Source organism: Haliotis asinina, chromosome 5 (genome assembly GCF_037392515.1).
Source record: "Haliotis asinina isolate JCU_RB_2024 chromosome 5, JCU_Hal_asi_v2, whole genome shotgun sequence".
In the NCBI taxonomy this organism is placed as follows: Eukaryota; Metazoa; Mollusca; class Gastropoda; order Lepetellida; family Haliotidae; genus Haliotis; species Haliotis asinina.
The window spans coordinates 26,563,944-26,588,882 of record NC_090284.1 but is presented as its reverse complement, the minus strand read 5'-3'; the positions used below and the strand labels follow the sequence as shown (position 1 = coordinate 26,588,882).

At 41.7% G+C, this 24,939-nt stretch overlaps 1 protein-coding gene across 1 annotated transcript; it reads left to right on the top strand.

Moving 5' to 3' along the window:
• Positions 1–14,420: 14,420 nt before the first annotated feature.
• LOC137284819 (meteorin-like protein) lies at positions 14,421–24,939 on the top strand. Its single transcript, XM_067816814.1, has 4 exons — positions 14,421–15,056; positions 16,236–16,651; positions 18,238–18,294; positions 22,086–24,939. Exons 1-4 carry the CDS (start codon positions 14,944–14,946, stop codon positions 22,400–22,402), a joined length of 903 nt encoding a protein of 300 aa, XP_067672915.1. The 5' UTR covers positions 14,421–14,943; the 3' UTR covers positions 22,403–24,939.

Genomic DNA, 24,939 nt, shown 5'->3' with positions numbered 1-24,939 from the left:
CCCACGGGAGGCACGTGGAGATCGAGATGACAGGAAAGGCGGGATCTCGACATCTTAGACAAACATTTTGCCTTCTCACGAATGTTTTTATATATAAGAACTGCGAAAACATTTATGGCTTCATTCATACAAGTGTATATTCAACACACGTGGTTTAGAGATCATCGTCATGACACTTGAAGTATTTGGTGGAACAAGCAAAGTTGACGGTTTTTACATCACCCGCATGTATGATTTGATAGAAGTTTGACTGATAACAATCATACAGCAAGGACTATCATATACTGTTATAATGAAGTGTACTCCAAACATCAGTCACCGAGTGACTGGGAACTAGCTGCACATATCGTTAACCTCGACCAGCTTGACAAAACTGGACAGTGTCTCATTGACCGGCCTTCCAAGTATGACAGCATCTTGATAGCTATTGTCTCATCGACTGGCCTTGACACTATGACAGCACTAAGCAATGTCCCACTGATTGGCCTTGATACCAAGATAGCTCTCTCTATCAATACCCTGACCAGCCGTGACAATATGTTCTCTAGATGAGTGTACCATCACTGTGGTAATTACTTTCTCAATACTTTCTTTGAAGAGAACCTGGAATACGAAAGGTGACGTTTCTTGTTTTTGGCTCTTATGAAATGGAATGGGAAACCTGAGTTGTCAAACAGCAGACTGACTTCCCAAGAGAGTGACCTCGATCTCTCCGGACACGATGATGACCAATTCTGGACGTCGTCCACGTGTTCTCGATAACCGCTGGACTCATGGCTGCTCCGATATCTTTCTGTGGTCGAAGGCGTTAAATTGACTCGTATCCCTGCCGGTCGAACGTTGGTCTGTGAGGAGGAGAATAAAAACACATTGACCTCCCTACAAGATTAGTTTTTCCCTTCTGCGTTAGCCGGATAATGTAGATCAAATTGCCATTACGGGGGAAAGTGATATCTTCCTTTTTGTGGATCTTCTTGAATTGTCAAAAATCAACCCCCTTAAGTCCTCGCTCTGCCCTCGAGGTTCTTCCTCCAACTACCTGCCCTACCCCTCCTTAAATAATGTGCATCTGCAGCCATAGACCTATGGACTTTCTTGTCACAGGAAAGATGGGATAATCAAACATTATTAGCATTTCATTGCGAGAACTCCTGTCCTTTACCCTTTCAAAAGCTTTCTGTTTCATCACCAGCTAATCCAGCTTAGAGGATAGGAGCAGATGACACGCGTCCCAACAATACGAGCAGACGACGCTTTGCACTGAAAGATGTTGTCAGGATATCTTACGATGATTGATTTTAATACGGATTAAAATTCCAAAGGACAGGATAATCTTCTTACAAAGTCTCGAGATGGAATGGTGTAGTGTTTCTAGACTTGGACAAGTATGTTTACCTAACTGACATTAGATCGCCACTCTGTAAATGCCATAACTTTCCCGATGTACTGTGATAACAGATATCATTTGTCTCAGTTCCAAAGCCATATAATTCCACACATTCATTTAGCGCAAAGTCTGAATTAAAACAAGTCTAGATATTCTATAGCTAAAATACCCATCTCGAAGGAGCTACTTTTATATGGAGTTGATTATTTATATAGGAATTACACATATTTTGAAAAAATGGAAGCTTTAGTTTAGGAGTCACAGGTCTTTCCTGTGAGTGTGATCAGAGACCATATAATAATATAATCTATTATATGGTCTCTGGTGTGATGGATCGTATTTAGCAAAATTGCGACAACATTGCAAGTAAACCGGTTGTGCCTGTTGTAGCCATGCGAGGAAGCGAACCCAGACTTTGGCGCGTTATCCACTATGTCATGATGTCAAAAGTAGAAATTGTCACGCGAGAGTATCTCATTCACTTAAACGCTTTTGAAATGGTCCTGTTAAGGTTTATATGTACACGTTAAAGTGGGAATGTATACAAATGTGTTATTCATCACTTCAGGGGTACCTAGCAGTCTGTAATGGCACAGGCCCATATTGAGTAGCGTCTCTAAGCTGCCAGCATCACTTTCACGTCATACTTTACAAGTGTCATGATTTCAGGTGGATGTTTGGTTAAAAGATAGGATATGCAGTTGCCGTGACTTATATGACGAAGTGAATCTAGACGGCCACCGCTGTCACCAGTATTACAGGTAAATCACTGCACCCTGTACACAGTCGCGTCTAGACCACCCAAACCTGGATATATAGCAGCTATGTGCAACTTCTGTCAGTAGTTATTGTCGCCCAGTGTTACCTGGCATATTGATTACAATATAAGGCAGAATATAAAAAACACCCACCTTCAGTATACCGCCAATAAGAAAATAATGTCTCCATATGCATTAATATAATTTTTTGCTTGAAAATAAAATGAGTTACAAGCTGTATCGTTTTCAAAGCGAGACAATAGTGCATATTGTCATGCGTAATTATTCATCCAAAGTGAAAGACAAAACTCAGCATATTGAACTTCTGTTAATTTTTCTGATTTTTCTTCAGGGCAGAAATGCTGGTCTTCACATTTTGTCGAGTGGTGATGATTAAGTATTTATTTACATTGCCCTCACCTGTATAGAGAGTTGAAACGACGACTACGGAGACTGTTACATACTTCATCAAATGTGAAGAAAAGGGAACCACGTGTACAACGATCGACCGAAGCCATGCAGTGCTTGTCTGTTAATCACATTTCACATGTGAGTGACCAACTCTGCAAGATCAGCAGCCAGGCATACAACTACCAGACACTGAAGATAGAATCAGTTCTTCTTCAACAAGTACGCTTTGTGTGAACCGAGAGTGTGACCTGAAACTGTAGAAACCTTGAGCCCCCACAGCACGGGACATGACCACAAGACACATCTATCTTGTATTGAGTATCAAGCTATGTGCCTTGCTACGTACAATGAGGGATATCTTCAAAGTGCCGACTTTGGCCACGGCAGGCTGGTCGTCCTTACAGGATTATCTACTGAACGACTGACTGAAGGAACACAATACCCGCTAAGGACAACATCATGTAGGGGCGGGGAGGTAGGTGTAGCTGAGAGGGGGTGCTCAGCGTACATGCAGATTCTCATATATCAAATAGTACCAGATTAAGTCTTGTGTTGTTCCGCCATCTTTAACATTTGAATATCAGTAGCAAATGAAGCATAGGCAAACCTATTTTTATCACTGTGTACTGTCGGGGTATCTCAAAGCCGCATCATCCATCATGGAATAAGACATGTAGCATACTCGAGTTACACCTGTGGTGTACACAGATGAAAGCATGGACCACAGTTGTTTGTGCAGAATATACAGGTGGAATATTCGGACGCTTAGACATAAACCCTGGCATCGGAATTCACAATAGAAATGTATCTCTATTAAGTCAAGGTTGGCCATTATGATTTTTATGGCGCACAACTAAACTTTCGTTGTGTGCAATGTTATCGGAACATTACCAGCTTGGCATAGAGACTTCACTGTTCCCAGCTGTATTCCTCCACCCTGTTCATGAAGTGTTCTGTAACAGTGAGTGAATGAGTTGGGTTTAACGCCACTTTTAGCAATATTCCAACAATATCACGGCGGGGGACACCAGAAATGGACTTAACACATTGTACCTATGGTGTGGGGATGTTCTGTGAGAGAAGATCGTGTTTGTACATATATCTAGTTCATCTGTTGTAAGATGTGTTTCACTGTCTTTCAGTTGTCAAGCTTTTCTCCTACGATTACTTTATATTCCAAAGTATCATTTAATGTGGCTAAATATGTGATAATTGCGAACCACAACACCTACTGAGGATAATCCACTGTGAAACATTTAGGAAGAAGACATTTTTTATGTATGTACAACTTCTTTATTGTGTATAGGCGACGTTTCGACATAGATTCTACTGTCGTTGTCAGGCAAGTGAAACCTGTCCACATAGCCCAGTTATATACACTACTAAATTCTAGCGTCTGAAACACCTGGGTAGCCTCGTTGTCATGCTGACCTGTAGTGAATGCAAATTACATGTTACATAAGTTATCATGTGATCGGTCATGTGACAGGGATCGCAACCTCCAGTCTTGCTCAGTGTTCTACAGCCAGTGGTTTTGGAGAATATACTGAACTGAACTGCCACAGTTGGTTATCTTGTTCATTAACGACATTAAATGCTGCTAATTACTCGTGTTACCCGACTGTGTACATTATTCTACATGATTTGGGGACATAACTACTAGGTTCCCATAGACTGACTGGGTGCATGACCCGGCGACGAGACCGCAATGTCGTAAGGTTATCTACTGCACTTACTCAATCGGTAAGATCCCAGCCCTAGTCACGCAGATTACTTTCGTATCGCTGACAAGGCAACAACTGACTATTACGTAAATGCATTTTGTATTTGTGAAATCTGCTCCCCTGATTTCACTGGTGTGATCTTTTCCCGCGCTTTGCCTCTCTTTACAGTTAATGTGGGAGCAGTATATTACTTGGATTACCCAGTCCAGGCTTCAGCGAACCTGTTAAATACACACGCAAAATGTGGCATAAAGAATTGCGCCATGCTTACCTATCCGAAGTTACACAATATTAACGTATTTTCAGTTTAAATTTAATGGGACTGAGTGTATGGACTAGGCTTTATATGTTTGGCTATAAATTTTGTGTCTTCCTACATGTATTTAGGAATCCTCTACCTCAACCCTCACACATCTGGATATTTAAATGTGTTTGAGTCAGAATAATGTATTTGTACTTAAAGTTCCGAATAAATATTGCTGACAGTCGCATAGTCATTTGTGGTATTTAGGAGTTATTTAGTATTCACAGTGCAAAGATAAAAGGGGAGTGGCCATTAATGGGTTGCAATCTGAAATTTAATGTCTATGGAATATTCATTTTAAGTGCGCAGCATTTTAAATCCCCGATAGTATAATATTTTATATTATGAAATATCTGTGAACCGTAGAAAACGGATTTTATAGGCAGTTTAAATGGATTTCTATGTTTTATGTCTTAGTATTTTGTAAGAGAAGTCTATACGAGGTGCATGGTAAATGAAACAAGCACGGGATTAGCAGCTCATTTAACTGTTTTGTTTTACACAGTAGTTATATTGGCATGTTGCTATCACGATTATCATCATTGGTCAGATCGATCAAAGTTGGCATGTTTTACACAGTAGTTATATTGGCATGTTGCTATCACGATTATCATCATGGGTCAGATCGATCAAAGTTGGCATGTTTAGTATGGTTCCATTCGAGGGTGAGATCATATTTATCATCATGGGTTAGATCGATCAAAGTTGGCATGTTTAGTATGGTTCCATTCGAGGGTGAGATCATATTTATCATCATGGGTCGGATCGATCAAAGTTGGCATGTTTAGTATGGTTCCATTCGAGGGTGAGATCATATTTATCATCATGGGTCAGATCGATCAAAGTTGGCATGTTTAGTATGGTTCCATTCGAGGGTGAGATCATATTTATCATCATGGGTCGGATCGATCAAAGTTGGCATGTTTAGTATGGTTCCATTCGAGGGTGAGATCATATTTATCATCATGGGTCGGATCGATCAAAGTTGGCATGTTTAGTATGGTTCCATTCGAGGGTGAGATCATATTTATCATCATGGGTCGGATCGATCAAAGTTGGCATGTTTAGTATGGTTCCATTCGAGGGTGAGATCATATTTATCATCATGGGTCGGATCGATCAAAGTTGGCATGTTTAGTATGGTTCCATTCGAGGGTGAGATCATATTTATCATCATGGGTCGGATCGATCAAAGTTGGCATGTTTAGTATGGTTCCATTCGAGGGTGAGATCATATTTATCATCATGGGTTAGATCGATCAAAGTTGGCATGTTTAGTATGGTTCCATTCGAGGGTGAGATCATATTTATCATCATGGGTCGGATCGATCAAAGTTGGCATGTTTAGTATGGTTCCATTCGAGGGTGAGATCATATTTATCATCATGGGTTAGATCGATCAAAGTTGGCATGTTTAGTATGGTTCCATTCGAGGGTGAGATCATATTTATCATCATGGGTTAGATCGATCAAAGTTGGCATGTTTAGTATGGTTCCATTCGAGGGTGAGATCATATTTATCATCATGGGTCAGATCGATCAAAGTTGGCATGTTTAGTATGGTTCCATTCGAGGGTGAGATCATATTTATCATCATGGGTCAGATCGATCAAAGTTGGCATGTTTAGTATGGTTCCATTCGAGGGTGAGATCATATTTATCATCATGGGTTAGATCGATCAAAGTTGGCATGTTTAGTATGGTTCCATTCGAGGGTGAGATCATATTTATCATCATGGGTTAGATCGATCAAAGTTGGCATGTTTAGTATGGTTCCATTCGAGGGTGAGATCATATTTATCATCATGGGTCGGATCGATCAAAGTTGGCATGTTTAGTATGGTTCCATTCGAGGGTGAGATCATATTTATCATCATGGGTCAGATCGATCAAAGTTGGCATGTTTAGTATGGTTCCATTCGAGGGTGAGATCATATTTATCATCATGGGTCGGATCGATCAAAGTTGGCATGTTTAGTATGGTTCCATTCGAGGGTGAGATCATATTTATCATCACGGGTCAGATCGATCAAAGTTGGCATGTTTAGTATGGTTCCATTCGAGGGTGAGATCATATTTATCATCACGGGTCAGATCGATCAAAGTTGGCATGTTTAGTATGGTTCCATTCGAGGGTGAGATCATATTTATCATCATGGGTCGGATCGATCAAAGTTGGCATGTTTAGTATGGTTCCATTCGAGGGTGAGATCATATTTATCATCATGGGTTAGATCGATCAAAGTTGGCATGTTTAGTATGGTTCCATTCGAGGGTGAGATCATATTTATCATCATGGGTCGGATCGATCAAAGTTGGCATGTTTAGTATGGTTCCATTCGAGGGTGAGATCATATTTATCATCATGGGTTAGATCGATCAAAGTTGGCATGTTTAGTATGGTTCCATTCGAGGGTGAGATCATATTTATCATCATGGGTCGGATCGATCAAAGTTGGCATGTTTAGTATGGTTCCATTCGAGGGTGAGATCATATTTATCATCATGGGTCGGATCGATCAAAGTTGGCATGTTTAGTATGGTTCCATTCGAGGGTGAGATCATATTTATCATCATGGGTTAGATCGATCAAAGTTGGCATGTTTAGTATGGTTCCATTCGAGGGTGAGATCATATTTATCATCATGGGTCGGATCGATCAAAGTTGGCATGTTTAGTATGGTTCCATTCGAGGGTGAGATCATATTTATCATCATGGGTTAGATCGATCAAAGTTGGCATGTTTAGTATGGTTCCATTCGAGGGTGAGATCATATTTATCATCATGGGTCGGATCGATCAAAGTTGGCATGTTTAGTATGGTTCCATTCGAGGGTGAGATCATATTTATCATCATGGGTCGGATCGATCAAAGTTGGCATGTTTAGTATGGTTCCATTCGAGGGTGAGATCATATTTATCATCACGGGTCAGATCGATCAAAGTTGGCATGTTTAGTATGGTTCCATTCGAGGGTGAGATCATATTTATCATCATGGGTTAGATCGATCAAAGTTGGCATGTTTAGTATGGTTCCATTCGAGGGTGAGATCATATTTATCATCACGGGTCAGATCGATCAAAGTTGGCATGTTTAGTATGGTTCCATTCGAGGGTGAGATCATATTTATCATCACGGGTCAGATCGATCAAAGTTGGCATGTTTAGTATGGTTCCATTCGAGGGTGAGATCATATTTATCATCATGGGTTAGATCGATCAAAGTTGGCATGTTTAGTATGGTTCCATTCGAGGGTGAGATCATATTTATCATCACGGGTCAGATCGATCAAAGTTGGCATGTTTAGTATGGTTCCATTCGAGGGTGAGATCATATTTATCATCATGGGTTAGATCGATCAAAGTTGGCATGTTTAGTATGGTTCCATTCGAGGGTGAGATCATATTTATCATCATTCAAAACCATTTTGCAACTCTTGTGTTTGTAAAACAGTAATAGCCAGTGTTTGGTGTAACAGCTAACGGCTTCAGTGGCAGAAAGATTAAAGCTGACTGTCTGTGACGTTATGGAAACCAGTGACGTCATGACGGTCTGCAAAGAATTTTAATTCAATTTACATAATAAAGATGTCTCTTAAAAGATACCGTTTGATCTCACTCAATCTCCTATCAAAGCTTGCTTTTATTATTATTATAATATTATTATATTATATTATTATAAAATAATATTATTTTAAATGTCACTATGGCATTGTAGTAGTTTGGTACTCATGCTGTCGACCACTTGGTTTCTTGTTTCAGGTTCCACAACTCGTCCTTGTAGTAAGGCTTTGACTGTCGCCTACATCTGAAGCAAGTGCGTTTTCTATAACGGTTAATTCATCACGTCCCACACAGACTGGTGACACGGAGAATAAACTTTCAAAACAGAGACGGAGTTGATCTTTTCCCTAATAACCTTTCTGTTTATTTCTTTGTGTAAACAAACCGAGGACCAGTACGATGCAGATGCGATCTGATACATGCCTGGCCCTTCCCTCACGTATGCTGCTCATTTCTACGTCAACCACACAGGTTTATATTACACCCAAAATAAGACTTTGACGTTGTCTTCAGATCCCATACGCCCATGGTCTACATTTCTACAGACGCCCAGTAGGATCATAAAAACAGCATACATCCATTAAATGCGCTGTCGCTGAAACAGGAACCATATATTGTGAAATACTACATATTACGCAAATATCAGAATAGATCTAACACAGAACGAACACACATGCGCATGTAGTCGTGTGTCTAAGATATACATAGACGTGGAAAAGCGAACACCGCTTGAGATGACATTACCTTCCAACGTCTAGAATGTGTGAGTGAGTGAGTTTATGCTTACGTCATACTCAGCAATACATGTATCACAGGTATGAGATTGCAATCTTTAAATATTCGAATCTGGACCAGACAATCCATTGAACAACAGCATCGATATACGTAAGTTGGATATGATGACATGTGTCAACCATGTCAGCAAGTACGACCGCCCTATCCCAATGTCGCTTACGACATGCATGGGTTACTGAAGAACGGGTCTAACCCGGATCTTTAATACTGAAGATCGGGTCTAACCGGAATCTTCACGGGCTTTAAGTGTCTATAGACATACAGCTTGGCTGTTAATTACAGCCAAATGCGTGCATGTGATTATTGTTGCCAAAACGTTGTTCTGTTGTGTTAATTATCTGAAGTTTTTGTTCAAAAGGGGTTGGCGTTCGTGTGTAGGTGTTGACAAGGGTGACCTCTTCAACCCATACCCTCTGTGGACAATTAAGCATAACATGTACGTGCTAAGCGCGTGTCCGGACAGACGGCCATCGGTCAGTATGGATGTACATTGTATACATTTCCACCTGCCCATTGTGATGTCAATGCCTGGACACGGGGAAGTGGCCCCTCAGGTGACCGTCACGTGTGGAGCAGGGTGGTCCTGTCATAGCAGACAGGATACCTAGGGTATCGCGCTGACACGTGTTTCAAAGGGTATTCAGTCAGATCGGACAAGTTACATTACAGGACAATGAAGCTACGGGGCCATGCTTCTTCAGTAAATTAAATACCGTGCAAAATAAGGATAACCTTTTTATATGGATCATTTTTTCATGTAGGAGCGCCATCTGTGATGTTGCCATTGTTGGCGACTCCAGCACGCTACACCAACGAGTGATAGAACCTTCCGCTTATGTCATAGTCTAACGGTATTTCGACGAACTTCACCTCAAAGGGGCCGCTATCAGGCAGTTTAATCAAACATTTCTGTTACCTGTCTGTGTGTGAGATGCCGTCATTTTACACATCTTTGACTAAGTTTCACCACCAACTAGCTTCTTTGAGTGGTGTGATGAATAAGGAGGATGGGCTCTTTAGGGGTAAGGCTTATTTGTTACAACATGTACTGTTTGCTGGTTATGTGTTTAACGCTGCATACTGTACCCAAGGCGGGAATCAAACCAGGAACTTCAGCGTGATTAGCGAAACCTTAAACCACATGGCTATTCCAACCGTTCTCAAAACCATTTGGCCCTTGTTTCAAATGAAACCGAAAAGAAGAAAACAATAATAGGTCTTAAGTTTAATAACGTTTTGACAAAAGTCAAATTTACTAGCTGCCATATTATATATCTTTGTATATAGTTTTGTATCAGATGTTGGGGGTCTTTTCGACACATTTTCTCGTACACCCAGGAGACGTAAACGCATATAAAAACTTAAACACAGACCAACTTTTGAAACATTGAGGATAAATACGTCTTTATCTCAGTGATACTTTTTCTGACAAAAGAAATGTGTAATTAATCTGCCTTGGTTGTGAGGCTCGTTTCTGCTGCCCCAACCCCCGGTGTCATTTGCTGGAATATTGCTAACAGCGGCGTAAAACCATACTCACTCATGGCCTAGAACACGCCAAGAACTTTGTCTCCTCCAGTATTTTAGCTTCAAATACAGGAATGAGCTTTAAGGTTCTTCGTCATCTTGCAATTTAACCACTTCCGAAACTGCATGGTATGTATTGTATATCTTACTTGAAACTTCCCCATTCCCTTCATACAAAACACCTTTAGTTACACCCTTAAATGGAACGTGTAAGGCCAGAAATCTATCTAATTTCTCCATAAGCTGTTTCAACACGTTCGTCCGTTGTACCGTTATACCTTACCCCGTTATACGACGATGATAATCTCCTGTTTCCTACCATAACATTGTAAAACCCACCACGCCCTAATCCGCCAATATTGTTGTCACAACAACCACTTCTGGTTCTCTCTACTGACAGATTCGTCTGAGACACTGATAACAATCAACAGTTCCCCAGGACCACTGGAAGCATCCGTCTCTCAATGCCGCCATTGATTCCATCGTCTGTCCACACGCACGGCGACACACTACACCATGGGCGTGTGAGGCGGGAAGGTTCGAATCTCTGTATAAACGTTTCTGTTGCACGTGTCACCCTATCACCACTACCAGATGAAAGATTGGTGATAAGGTCTACAGGGATAGTCTCCAGTCAGGATATACTTTCCACACATCTGTGTGATGATTAGCCGTAGAAAATGCACTTGCGCTTGACTACCCCGGGCGCTTCCCTTAAAAATAAACAAACTGTGAGCACAAAGCGTAGATTGTCCTGAAGTGAACGACGGTTTTCTTGGGCCGCAGTTAGCAACATTCTCCCTCTGTAACGGCAGACTGCCGGAGGGATTTGATAAACCAATGGTTGATACCATGAACAACGATCCAACACACGTTACAATGACACACGAGACTGGGCCTCTTCTTATGGACTGGATAGTCTAAACTCGATCATAATCGGATCTACAAGTGGAGGTGGATGTAAGATAGCCTGAAATGGCTCATATTCAGATCCACACAGAGAGACAGGCATTACAGTATTAAACCTATTCGTGCCCACATCTACAAAGGAAGACAAGACTGGTATACTCGGGATTTGCTTTGCCCAGGTTCCCTCTGGATCCCAAGACAGACATAAATGAAATGTCAACCAACAATCTGGACAGTCCTAGCATGAGACGTGACCCAGCATACCTTTATAACAAAACACGATACAGAATCGGAGAGGCAGTGTATTATATAGCACCCGGCACGCCACAGTGTAAACAGAAGATTTCATCTTGGAGACTTCAAGGGTGTTTCACTGAAAGTGTGTATCATAGCACTCCCGGAACTATCGCCATGATTAATGTTTCTGTATAATGTGTCATTCTGATGTGTATTTCACTTAGTATGGTGTAGAGGGCCAGGTGTTTAATCTATGATCTACGGTCTGTGACTGAGGCACGCCAGTTCAGTGTTGTGGGGGCCTTTCTGTGACAGCTTCATATGAGCACACCATCATGGCTACTGTAGCTTGTGGATGTGTGGGAGGTGAAGCACCTGGTGGGAGTTCGGTGGGGCTTGTGACAGTCACGTCAGGTGTAACGTCATGAATCAAGATGTCACAAAAACCACACCACCCTCACGTGTATTTTTAACAGGTTTACCACTCAGCAATATTCCAACCATATGACAGCGGTCTGTAAATAATCGTCTGTACCAGACAATCCAGTGATAATCAGCATGAGCATCGATCTGCGCAACCGGGAACTGATGATATGTATCAAGTCATCGAGTCTGGCCACCCGATCTCGTTAGTCGCCTTTCATGGCAAGCATGGGTTGCTGAAGGCCTTTTCTACCCCGGACCTTCAATGGTCAGGTTTATCTACATACTGATGTATACTATAATATACTTTGGTTAATAACTGCGCATACAGGTGGGAATACGATTATAATGTTTGTCAGTGTGCAGGTATACGTGTGTGTGTGTGTGCGTGTGTGTGTGTGTGCGCGCGCGTGTGTGTGTTAATATCTGAGTGTGCATGAGTAAATACGTGAACTTAGGATATATTTAGATATTACAAGAATACATTCGCAAAATAAAGGCGCCAACCTTGTAAATACATACGTATCTAAACTGTATGAATACAAAAGTGATAAACCTTATAAAAATATATAATCATATAAGTGTAAATATTTTATCCAAACGTAAGTATGTCAACCTGTTTATTTTTTTAATATGCAAGAGTAATTGTGTTTACCTTGGTAATATCTCTGTATACACGGGATGTGATGTTGTGTGGTGAATCCTAAGTCTGTCTCACAGTCACTGAACCGCATCATTGTCCCTTCTGCGAAGCCCTCTCCGCAATGCTAAAAAAACCAGAAGAAAGTTTAGATCTCCCAAGATTTAGGAGCTCCGAGCTCAGTGGGGCTCGCTCCATTTCATTTTAAAACTACCATTTCTTAATTTCCAAAGTACGTATATTCAGAGACTGTGTGTTAGTCTTGAGAGTCCCAAGCGACCAGAGTTGCAAGCGAGGACTTGCATCTTGAAGGCGGTCGCAGATGCCACGCGCCGTCTGAAGAGGGGATGAGGCCACTTGACACTCACGTGCTGCAAGGGTCAGCAAGGACGCAGGATGCCCGGCACTGGCCATGGGCACCGGAACTGGATGTAAAGCGCATAGGAAATATGAAGGGGGCTAAAGATATTGAGTTGTTTAATTACAAACATGCACACTTCATTCTTTCATTTTTTCCCGGATTTCTTTTGTGAAATAAAGAAACTGGTTGGAGTTTGGAGGCAGAGCCGATGACGAATGTGTCCTTGAACATTGATATGTCGTATGTCTGTTTGGAACTTTAATGCTAAATATAAAATGGCCATGAGAAAACATTCGTAACACTGAAGCATCCAGCTAAACCAAACTTAAATCAAATATGCAAAGATAGCATTTTTATCGTCTTGTGTAATGTGTGAGAGGTATTCACTTGCAAAGAGGAAAACTTCGATTTCATTATGAAGGAGAAAAAGATCTCCTGTAATATATGACCATATGATCTACGATAATACTGTGTCATGCTTGATTACAACATCTGCGTGCTCTGCGAGTACACGAATTATGCTCTACGAATACCCTGTTTCACTCATGATCTACGATCACAAAGCCTTTGACTATGCTCTATCTACAACAATTTTATCCACGATCTAGAATTACAGGTTTTACGACTGCATGACCTATGGTACACATTATCACAATATATAGCATTACAATTTCTATGAGTGCATGGCCTAGGATTTATATATCTGCCGCTACACGAATTATGATTATACTGTCTTATACCTGATCTGCGAATGCCTTGCTTCTTTCATGATACACGGTCACAAAACCTTTGATCATGTTGTAGAAACGACCATGTTATCCCACGTTCTACGTGATCACTAGTTACATTAACCACAAATTCGAAATACAATCAAGATTATACTATCTATCATTACAATACACTAGCTACGTACGCGATGGAACACCATTGCACAATCTCTGACAGTACATGGTCCACGAGAGTACATGATCCAGAGCATCGTGCCCTCGTGTCTTTACGAGCACTAATGATTTTGTAATTATTGTTTTTAAGGTGACCCTCGACTGAAAATGCTTGACACTACAATACGCAAGGATTTATTGTACGGTGAAGCAACTCGGGTCGTTGGTAATCTAAAAGTTGTATATATTTTCTAAAAATCTTTCATCCTTGCAAAGACACGAGGGCCAGTGCCGAGAGTTTCATGGGAAACGCCTATAACATACTCAGAAGCTGAATAATATGTATTTAGTATTACTAATTACTAACAGCATAATAACGCTTACCATTAAATATGAAATATGGCAAAATCTCTAAATAATATAGAATAAATAGGGCATCGTTAATTCAGCAAGTTTTCAGTATACTATCCATGATAAGAGACAATTCTCACCGACACCTGTTCTGTCTGTATTGCGAGTTCATGAAGCATTACCGACCAGCAACAGTCTGGGAATGGAGGCACTGGACGAGGCCATTGCTGCAGAGGGGTCTCCCACTCCTCCAGATGGGAGCTGGGAGGACGGTGCCGCATCAACACGTGGCTCATAGGTGCAGGACGGGAATGCTGGGACACACGCACTGATGGAGCATCTGTGAGACTGGTCTGCCGAACTCAGGACTCAGGACACATAACGTACAAATACAGTGTAGAGCAGTTCGTACGTAGACACCGGTCACTACCGACTGATAGTGGCCATCGATCATCCGCACAGGCATATTCGACGTTGAACAATGGCATGAGATCTTTGAACACAGAGTAAAGCATTTTGCATACAGGGATGTTAAGATGACCGTGCACCCGTTCGCACTGTCACCGTGTATTGCGTCAGAACCTGTACTATGACAATCACAGATCTCAGAGTGATGGCGATCTGTCGTCTGTGTTACATTGGGAACGATATTCGCTGACCGGAGGTTAAAGATGCACGTGCAACGTGGACAGTGGCCATGCACGTGCATGCTTGTGCTGGTGGTCATGTGGGCAGTAAGTGACGTCATGGGAACGGCCTGTCAACAATGCGACTGCATGGTCAAGTAAGTTCAGCATTATACTATTAAGATATGCTCCAACCAAAACACTTACATCAAAGACCATATTGCATATGCATATGTTGCATTTGCCAGATGTAGTGGTTTGATCAGATCAGATGGTTGGATGAATACAATTGAGTCTACTGTCAGCAGAGATTTCGTAGGAACATGGTAATGATATTGTCATTCTCTTTCATTATTATTCACTGCATGTCCCATGCAGAGATTGCAAACTTCGTGGCTTGATTGTGTGCAGTCAATCTTGAAGTTGTATCTGATAGATAAGAAGCAAGAAAACCAAACGCAGCGTGCTAGGGTGTTTATTATATCAGAGACGCGACCTTGACACTTACATCTGGCAAAAACAAATTTCGATGTGGAAATAATCCTCTTCAAATCCAGACATCTTGAATTGATTATTATTATGGAATTCGTGTATGGTGAGAGCGTTACATGCAGAACTGTAGTATTCTTATCCCGTTCATTTCTATCCCGTTTATTACTTCATCTCAATCCTGCCTCAAGTCCTCTTCCTCCCAACAACATATTTGTTGACGTTGTGGGTTCCAGACCTGTGTCTCACGTCTGCTGCCACGGCCTGGTACTCAGCCTCACGTCCCCATTGGACGGGGAGCAGGGACGTGATTTTCACAGACTCTGTGGTGGGAGAGTATAGATTGCGGTGCAAGCAGCACGATGCACTTACCAAAAACATCGTTTTTTATGTATGACGAGAAGGCAAATAGCTCAGTGTGTTGTGAGAGCCAGCTAGGTCTTGGGAACCTGATCTTCCAAACGACGGGGATTCAGACACTGTTATTGTCGCTAGGTGCAGATTTAGGAGAATTGTGCCAGTGGGCCGTTATGTTTTATAGAGGCATCACAGACGGCTGGAAGCTTGTAGGAGAGGATGTCTCTCGCAGACGGCATAATGCAACCTGATGACATGTGTTCTCACTTAGACCATCCTTGCCTACTCTCCCACTTGTCTTGACTCATTCAAGAAGAGCGTCAATTATTTTCTCCCATATAAAGTGAGTCAAAAAGTAATCGAATTGCCAATGTCTCCTTTTATGAGCGATAGTCAAATCAGTTATGTAACTCATATCATGAACCTCCTCATTTTGTATAGATTTGCAAATAGATATATATTTATAGATCACATTGTTCCGTATTTTTCAGGGATCCTGAAAACAATCTTGGCGGAATTACCAACATTGTAGCTGCATGTGAAGAGGGCAAGGTCACTTGGTTTACAACTAACGGAGCTCTTCGGATCACCTTGAACCCTACGAAGTCCGGCCTATTCCGGATCTGCTTTCGTGTTGAAAGTGATGCCTATAAGACTGTTGTGTCTCAGGAGATCATGGTAACCAGACGGCAAAATTACAGGCTGAAAACGACGCCACAGGACATTAAGTTATCTCCCCTCCTTACCACCAGTGGCCTCAGCAAGGTGAACTGTATTGACGGTTCCGGTCCAACTCGACTATACGTAGAGACTGAGGGCGAGGAGGAGGTTTTGACAGTGGCAAAGGTCAAGGTTGAATACGACGTTGAAAAAATTGCAGCTGGGTTACGCCTAAGTCCACATGAAGGTGGGTGTTAAACGAACAAGTAGACTCGATTCACTCACTAGTTTCAGGTGCATGGATGTGCATCTTGGCAGGTCTTAGTGGTGGGTGATAATCCAAGATTTGGTGTAATTAGGACCTTTGGTTTTTCATCAACGCATGAGAGTTTATCCAAAGTTATAGGGGTTGCGATATATCTGCAATACTGTTGAAACGGTGATTTAACTGAGGCTCGAATATTCTTCCTTCAGAGTAGGCAGTTAGGAACCTGAGTCTAGAACTGCATTTGCAGTTCAAGGATACAGGGTTACCATAATGGATGTCAGTTCAATATTTAACAAGCAATTTCTCTTAAAACATGCGCAAGCAGACTCAGGTAGTCCTGACAAAGACTCGGATCTACATACATATACAGGTAACTGTACACACGGGAGTTCAGGAGAGTGCTGCCTTTGTGTGCAACTCGGCCTATACAGGGCCAGACAATTACGCTATATTCCTACCCGCAGACCTAGTTGTGACACGCAGCCGCCCGGCGATACCTGCCACGTCTCTCTGTACAGTAAGAAGTGGCCGCACGTGCAGGAAACCACGCACCCTGCCGTCAAACAAAAGGCCTGTCCCATTGGGTCACCTGAGTCATTCGCCATGGCAGTGATTTCACTCTGGCGTATTCAGTGTCAACTGTATAGTGAATTCATTAAGTCTTTTCAAGCAGTGTTCGATCACTGAGGTGATCTGATGATGAAGTGCAAGGTGTCCCCACTTTTAGTACTGCGGGTAGTTGCGTAATAAGGTTTGTTGGTACAGCGCAGCTCACACTCTCTGCCAAACACACTCTCTAACTCTGTGCAAACACTGCGTGTTACTCTCTTCATGTTTATTTCTTTAAAGACTTCGATTATAATTAGTGTCCTACACGTGGGATCTAGACAAACTGATGTAAAACTATATATGCAATATCCAATGTCCTGCAACTATACGTCATAACATACAGTTCTGCTGTGACATAGTACCGTTTTTCCAGATATTGACGTTGCACTTGCTCCACTTATCCCTACACACTATCCTGTTACACCATACCTCGAGATACTGACGTTGTACCGTGTTACACTTATCCCTTCACACTATCCTGTTACACCATACCTCCAGATACTGACGTTGTACCGTGTTGCACTTATCCTTACAGACTATCCTGTTACACCCTACCTGCAGATACTGGCGTTTAGTTGTATCGTACCTGTAGTATGTCTAACAAACCCCGAAGCAAGTGTGTCCTTGAAAACCCGCTCCACTCAAGAAAAATGGGACTGGTCTAGATTTCCATAACTTCAGGAATGAAGAAAGTCTCAGGGTTCCTTGTCATTATATTCTGTGTTTGCTATTATGAACTGTTTCTGTTTCTTTCTGTAACATATGTTCATTTCAGAGACTATTTTGTTAGTGACCGGACCTTCACACAATCCTGTCACACCTACCTTCAAATATTATTGACAGTAATATTTTAGCTATACTCCCAAATAGTGCCGCTGTGCCGTGACAACCCTCAGGCTGCAATGTCACATTTACATAGCCCCTGAGATGATATACAGATTGTATGTATGTTTCAGTGTGTCGGCCGTGCACCGAGCAGGAGCTGCTGAGGTCTGTTTGCTCCAGCCACTTCGGTAAGGATCGAACCTTTCTCCGTCAGTGATACTCAGTCACACAATGACTGTTCTGTAAGGAGACTATGGCACGGGTAACCAGTTCACGAACTACAACGTTAAGTGTATTTACAGACACTGCTTTAGAATTACTTATGCATAACGTTACGCCTTCTGCACATGTTGGTGTCTATGTGGCACTGGACATGCTGGACACGTCAGGGTGAGTGAGGCGACAGCTGTGACAATAAAATGAGTGTAAGTTGGGCTGTTTTAGTTCTCATCTGAAACATGAGCACAATGGTTCATGCAACAAAACTCGGGGATTCTTTTGACGATTTATTGGTTTTTTAGATGGGTGGTTACATTAATCTCACCGTTTCTGGAAATGCTCAGTGTCCGAAATAGTTTCCAAATTTTGCTTGCCAGTCGGACTACATACGCCTGAATGTTACAAGTCCACAAAATAATTCACTACCCCAAAATTTGAATGTTTAATATTAGGAAAAGATCACCAGAGGTAAATTACTATAATTTATAAGGACATAATTTGCATAATTTAAAAGTGCACTGTAACTTATCAAGTCGGAGAGAGTGATATATTTGAGAAAAATAAACCCATGAAATTCACTGGCCAGTCAGGCAAGTGACTGAAAGTTTTACTCTCCCTATTAGGCCAGTGTCTATTTCGCACAGTGGTTGCTCATGATGTCTAAAAGAATTGGGATATAGCAGAAAGAGCCCCTCGTGTGCAGAAACTACAAAAACGATCCTCTGTGGTCTTCTGCAATATGAAGGTCTTCATGTTCTCATGGACCCGCAAGCATATGATAAAGGGTTCTCTATATAGTTTGAGAACCCCATTTTATAAGACAGAAGGTATAAAAGGTAAAAACGTATTTAAGTAAGTATAAAAGTTTTTCAGTTACGTTAAAAACTGTCATTTTGGTGGGACATAAATCCTGATGTACAAGCATCGATCATCAGTGTCAGGTGAGGGACATGTTTGTCGTCTCGACCATACTTGTCTGTGGAACAAGTAGACGACAACGAGGGTTTTGACACCCGGCTAAACTGAGCTTTCCTGGATGTATTGACAAAAGACGGCTATTTGTTGATGGGAATCTGTAATGAAGTGCCAATATCGATACTACACACATGTCAGCCATGATAGCTTCCAACGGACGCTAATTCTCAGAGATTACAACCCAGATAAACGAGACTTTCGCTTGTCAAAAACAGGTGCCCAATGACTGTCCACATGATATCTTAAACCAGTCAACAGGTGATAATTCCTCCGGCCATTTCAAATATTTACCCGAATGACATGTTTCAAGATGGCGAGCCATTGTCGTCTGCGTGTTTACGAACTGACCATCGTATTATCTTACCATGGTATCGGGCCTGTCCATCGCACTTCATATTCAATCATTCCGCTAATTCCTGTTTGGCCATTCCCGGAAATATTATCCCTTTCCTTAGTCTCGCCTTTATTGCTTGTTTGATTCGGTTTGTCATCTCGTCCAAGTAATGGCGGTCATCAGTTGGCTGGCCGTAGCTCTAATTATCGGATCAGAGGGTGTGTTGACTCAAGCTCCAATTTCTTTCCTCCCCTCTTCAGATCCTGCAGATAAGAATATCAGTTCGAGGAGACGACGTTACCATGTCTGAGACTGTTTGTCTCGAAACTTTGAAGATGCAGAAAATGTGCAGTTCCATTGGAATTTCCATTACCTCCCAAACAGATGCAAGTTTCTATAACGAGGCAAAATTACTTTGTTTAAACGTTATGACGGACTGTAATTATTATGTGTCATTGTATTTGAAAGTCAGACCAATGCTATTATAACTTTGATGACATATTTCACCAAGGAGCGGAGCTAGGTAACGTGAATTAGATTTGGGGATAACGTATGATAATCACTTCTAGCAGAAGTCAAACAAAGCATCCAGGTATCGCATGCAACTGTGGCACACTGATTTGTCTGAAACTTCAAAACTAAGTTCATGCATCATCTTCAGATTACTATAAAAAGACTATGGTGGAGTCCTATCTGATCAATATACAGGAGCATGTTTATCACCAAGCTTTGTTTGGTAATCACAGTTTAATACTAGAAGTAGGACGGAGGACTGGTGTTGACACTGAATGTAGATTCTGTGATACTATTTATGCTATGGATTTGATTATGTTGAAAATAAATTTCACTCTTTCATGGTATGAACAGCATTTACAAATTTACCGTAAAATGTATAATATTAAATGTAACTGAACTATAAATTCATTACAGGAATCTTACAAACATACTGAACTTTTGAATACATATATTTCTTTTAACCTTTATGGTACACAAGATAAATAACTGTAACAGAAGTAAGAAGATATATTTATTAAAATGCTTTGTATGTATATATCCCTTTGCATATCTATTCAGTTTTAGGGACATGTGTTTATATAATGCTTTTGTAAAACATATACTTATTATACAACTGTATTGTCCCGTGGGATTGCGGACCTTTTGACAGAAATAAACTACATGTAGTGTTAAGTAATCATGACTTTGAAAGTGACATTCAACCATCAATTCTAAACGAAAGCATACACTTTCAAGGGTTCTGTTTGACGTTTTGGCCGCTTGCCAGTGTGTTAGCTTTGATGCTATATGTGTCCACCTCATGTTTGGCAAGGTCGAATGGCAGTAAGATGCAAGTGCTGGATGTGAGCATAGAGCTGTTTCCCGCCACTGGGTGGAAGCAGACGTCACGAGCAGTCTTCTCGTTACGTGGTCGAGTAGTGACAAGCTAGGAGCCAAGGGGATGAGACAGTTACTGGCTGCTGTGCCCACACCCGACCGTGACTCTGACGTGGTCAGTGCCCCATGTCGCGTGCTCGCCGGGCTTTGCGTATCCCTGTGAAGCGGTCAAAGCTAACATGTTCTGTTTGGTGAGATGCTTCAGTCGAGCAAATGACCCTAATACACTTTAAGAGGCGGCTTTTTACACTCTGTAAGTCATCCAGGTGTCAGGGCTTCCCTAAATCCCCATAAATTGCATTTTAAGAGTCAAAACCAACTGTGTGTCAAAACATTGAAAAATCAAATTTCACGGATGTGATGGGTTGAAATGGCATGGCGAATTATTCCGTGTCAGCAGATGTGATTTATGACGAAACAGTCAGGAGCTTCCCCATTCCGCCCATAACATTTAATGTCGTTTCTGCAAATGGTAATGTTTCAAAGCAAAATATTTTTTCAGTGGCATGCACACACCTCACACCTACGTCACGGCATGCACAGAAATGAGATTTCCTCTATTTAATTGGGCGCTTTGTGATAAATTGGTCGTGTTTTAATGGATGTTTCAGTATGACAGACACACGATATATCTCCCAGCATCATTGTCTGCACGAACTATAATTGAAAAACTCGTGGAAATATGATATGTTTCAGTCAGCTGTAGTCCAACGATATCACGTCGGCCTGCAAATAATCGAAACAGCATCAGACGAAATTGTGGTTGATAATAGCAACATCCCATAAGATCAGGATGCCATGCAAATAATCTTCCAAGTCACCACCATTAGCAACCTGATCCAATGCAGACGCTACTTTCTGTTACTGGGATCAATTCTATTATGGAATCAACCCGGAGTCAATGGCTTCTGTTTTCGCGAATTATTTTATCGACATCAGGCCCTTAGTAGGAAGAGGAGAAACGTCAGCAGTAACAGCAGAGGCCGTGCTATTCGTTGTACGTAAATAGATGACACGTTCCATTTTGCGTTCATATTTTTTTCTTACACATATTTTCAGTTGCTGTTGGAACCATAGATGACGTCACCCACGACGTGGACACAAGTCGCATCCTTGTCACAGCATCACGGGTTATTTCCCAGAAAGAGGCTATCTTCCAGAAACCAGCTGGATGGACCCGTCCCCACGAGCTAAAGGGTGTGGTACACGCCCCCGTCCGGTGCGGCATCAGGCATGGGGAGGGACAGTTCTTGTTCACCGGCCGCGTCCGTCTGGGTCAGCCAATGTTACAGTGTGCCCCTCGTTATGAACAATGGAGGGCGGTGCTGAAAATGGCACAGGAAAATGGCCAGTTGGAGTGTACACTGCACCTCTAAGTGAACAATTTGAAACTGTTTGGACCTTAAAGTGAACTACTTACTGGACCTTAATCGGACCATTCATTGGACCATTAACTGGACCGTTATCGAGACCCTGAATAGACTTGTAACTAGACATTTATGTTGACCTTCGATGCGATTTCAGAAGGAGCTGGAAAGAAAGCTTTTATTTGATCTTTAACTGGATCTTACGTCAACCTGTTATTGGACCTTCAACTGTAACTACTCATAGGTCAACTAAACCTCTATGCGAACTAAGCCTCGGAACCTTTAAAGTGACCACTGATTGGACCCTAGTCCTTGTTTTCTGAACATATGTTCTATACCAATACAGGATGTCCTGTTAACATTACAACCGATATCCATTTACATCTTTCCTGCAATACGGCGGCCGTTGCAATATACCTGTGGTTATGTTAACCTGTGGGGAAGTTGCCACGTCGGGTCGCAACTGGACTGGTAACTACCTGTATCAAACACATTACTGCCAGATACCAGTCAACATGTACGAGCTTATGTACCAAAGATTATATTTTCATTTTCAGTTGTATATATTAGTTACACAGAGACGTCTGTGCACTTGGCATTGCTGTTAAAGTTTCAGATGTTTAAATACTAGTGTAGCATGTACTACATTAGTTGTGTTTGTTGGAATATATCTACTGTATCAACACAAGGCAGCAGTGTATATGTGGTGATAGTCGACTCTGTGATACCATGTAGGGCCATACTGACAGTCGTAGGCTCTGCCGACACCAATAGCCTTCACGTTGTGATTCATAGCTGTAGATGACATCATGGTAAGGGTATTGTCTTGACACCTTCTGACATCATACTGACAGTCGTAGGCTCTGCCTACACCATTAGCCTACACCAGTGGCTATTTGGGACACTGACCTTTAGCCTGTAGACGAACCGCTGTCCAGTACCCGCATACGCTCTGCTCTGCTCAGATTGTAGAGCATTCCTAGGTTATATTAAAACCTTTCACAGCATTGAAACATTCTATTTTATCGGTTCACAACTGCGATCACTGGATTGTCTGGACAAGACTGGATTACTTACAGATCGCCGCCAATTAGCGGAATAATGCTGAATGCGGCGTAAAACTAAACTCACTCACACATTTTACCATTACCAAGATATTTTGGACTATTTGGAAAAGATAACCCGTCAGTGGTGTAAAATAAGAATCACTATGACGAGTATGTCCTTGCTGATCATGTACATACCACCTTATATGTGTTTAGTTTTGTCTATGTTACCACTTTGTGTATACCATATCATAAGCGCCAGTGTGAGTAACCGTCGATAGCTTTTCAAACACTTCATGTCTTCATGTCTTCTTATGGAATCTGTCTCAACATGAAGTAATCAAACCGCCCTACCATGTGTTTCTTTGGGAGTTCCCACATCTTCATTTGTCAGTCGTGGTGCACCTGTTGGTGTTTACATCTTCAGTTGTTGGTCGCCTTGGACGTAGGTCTAAAAATTAAGTCAATTTGTCTCTGAGATAGTAAGTCAAGATACCCATCAAGAGTTATTTCTCTAAACTAGTTCTCACTCATTCCAGCACCCCCCAAACCAAATACACATGGCCAATGGCTGTTGATATTATCTGTGCCTCCTGACCCTGTGAAACGACCCGATCTTTACCGTCGATTGCCTTTTCTGAAGGAAACATACAGACGGTGAGGACATGTTCCCCTCCGTATCTGACAAACACTTTGTGGAAAAACCTGTTACTATTGTTCCCGATACTATTTCAGTAAATATAACGTTTGAGTCTATGTTGAAGATAATACGTGCATGTAGACGTGGACAGTGTCCAGTGCCGTGACTTGTACCATCAGTGACCACGACTTCGATTCAAATTTTATTCAATCATCACTACTTGAGACTGGTACCACTGCAACCTGATGAGATTACGTGATGGCATCACGGTTACCAGCTAGGTCTCTTTATTTGTAGTCGTCCAGTAATAATACCTAAGGAACATGTCACATTTGGCATACCCAGCATTGACAGCTGACCTGTGGAGATCCGGGTTAGGCTAGGTCTTCAGTAACCAAAGCTTGTACGAAAAGACTATAACGGGATCGGATGGTAAGGCTCGCTGACTGGGTTGACACATCGTATCGTATCTAAGTTGCGTAGAACGATGCTCATGATGTTGATCACTGGATTGTCTGGTCTAGACTCGATTGTTTACAGACAACCGTCATATAGCTGGAATATAAATTGCTGAACCAACCAACCAACCAATCGACAACAGCTACAGATATTTACTTATACGAGAAGCATCACTTTGGGAACAATATACTTTTAAAGGGATGTGTTTTATGAGGTGTTAATGCGTTCTGTGGACGCACTTGTACATATCGGCATGTATATGAGTAGCTCTGACCAGAAATGGCACTTTGACCTGTGATACATGTACATTGACAGCGGTTGCTGGGACCAAACGGACATCTTCATAGTCATGTAATCCATCCATGTACAAAGATTTCAATAAATCACTCTATTTCTCTTTA

What these genes read in the sequence shown, in the direction of transcription:
- LOC137284819 (XM_067816814.1), top strand. Translation starts at nt 14,944, where the DNA reads ATGCACGTGCAACGTGGACAGTGGCCATGCACGTGCATGCTTGTGCTG. An exon ending in CAATGCGACTGCATGGTCAA is followed by an intron (nt 15,057 to 16,235) that starts GTAAGTTCAGCA and finishes CGTATTTTTCAG; the next exon opens with GGATCCTGAAAACAATCTTG. An exon ending in TGTTTGCTCCAGCCACTTCG is followed by an intron (nt 18,295 to 22,085) that starts GTAAGGATCGAA and finishes ACATATTTTCAG; the next exon opens with TTGCTGTTGGAACCATAGAT.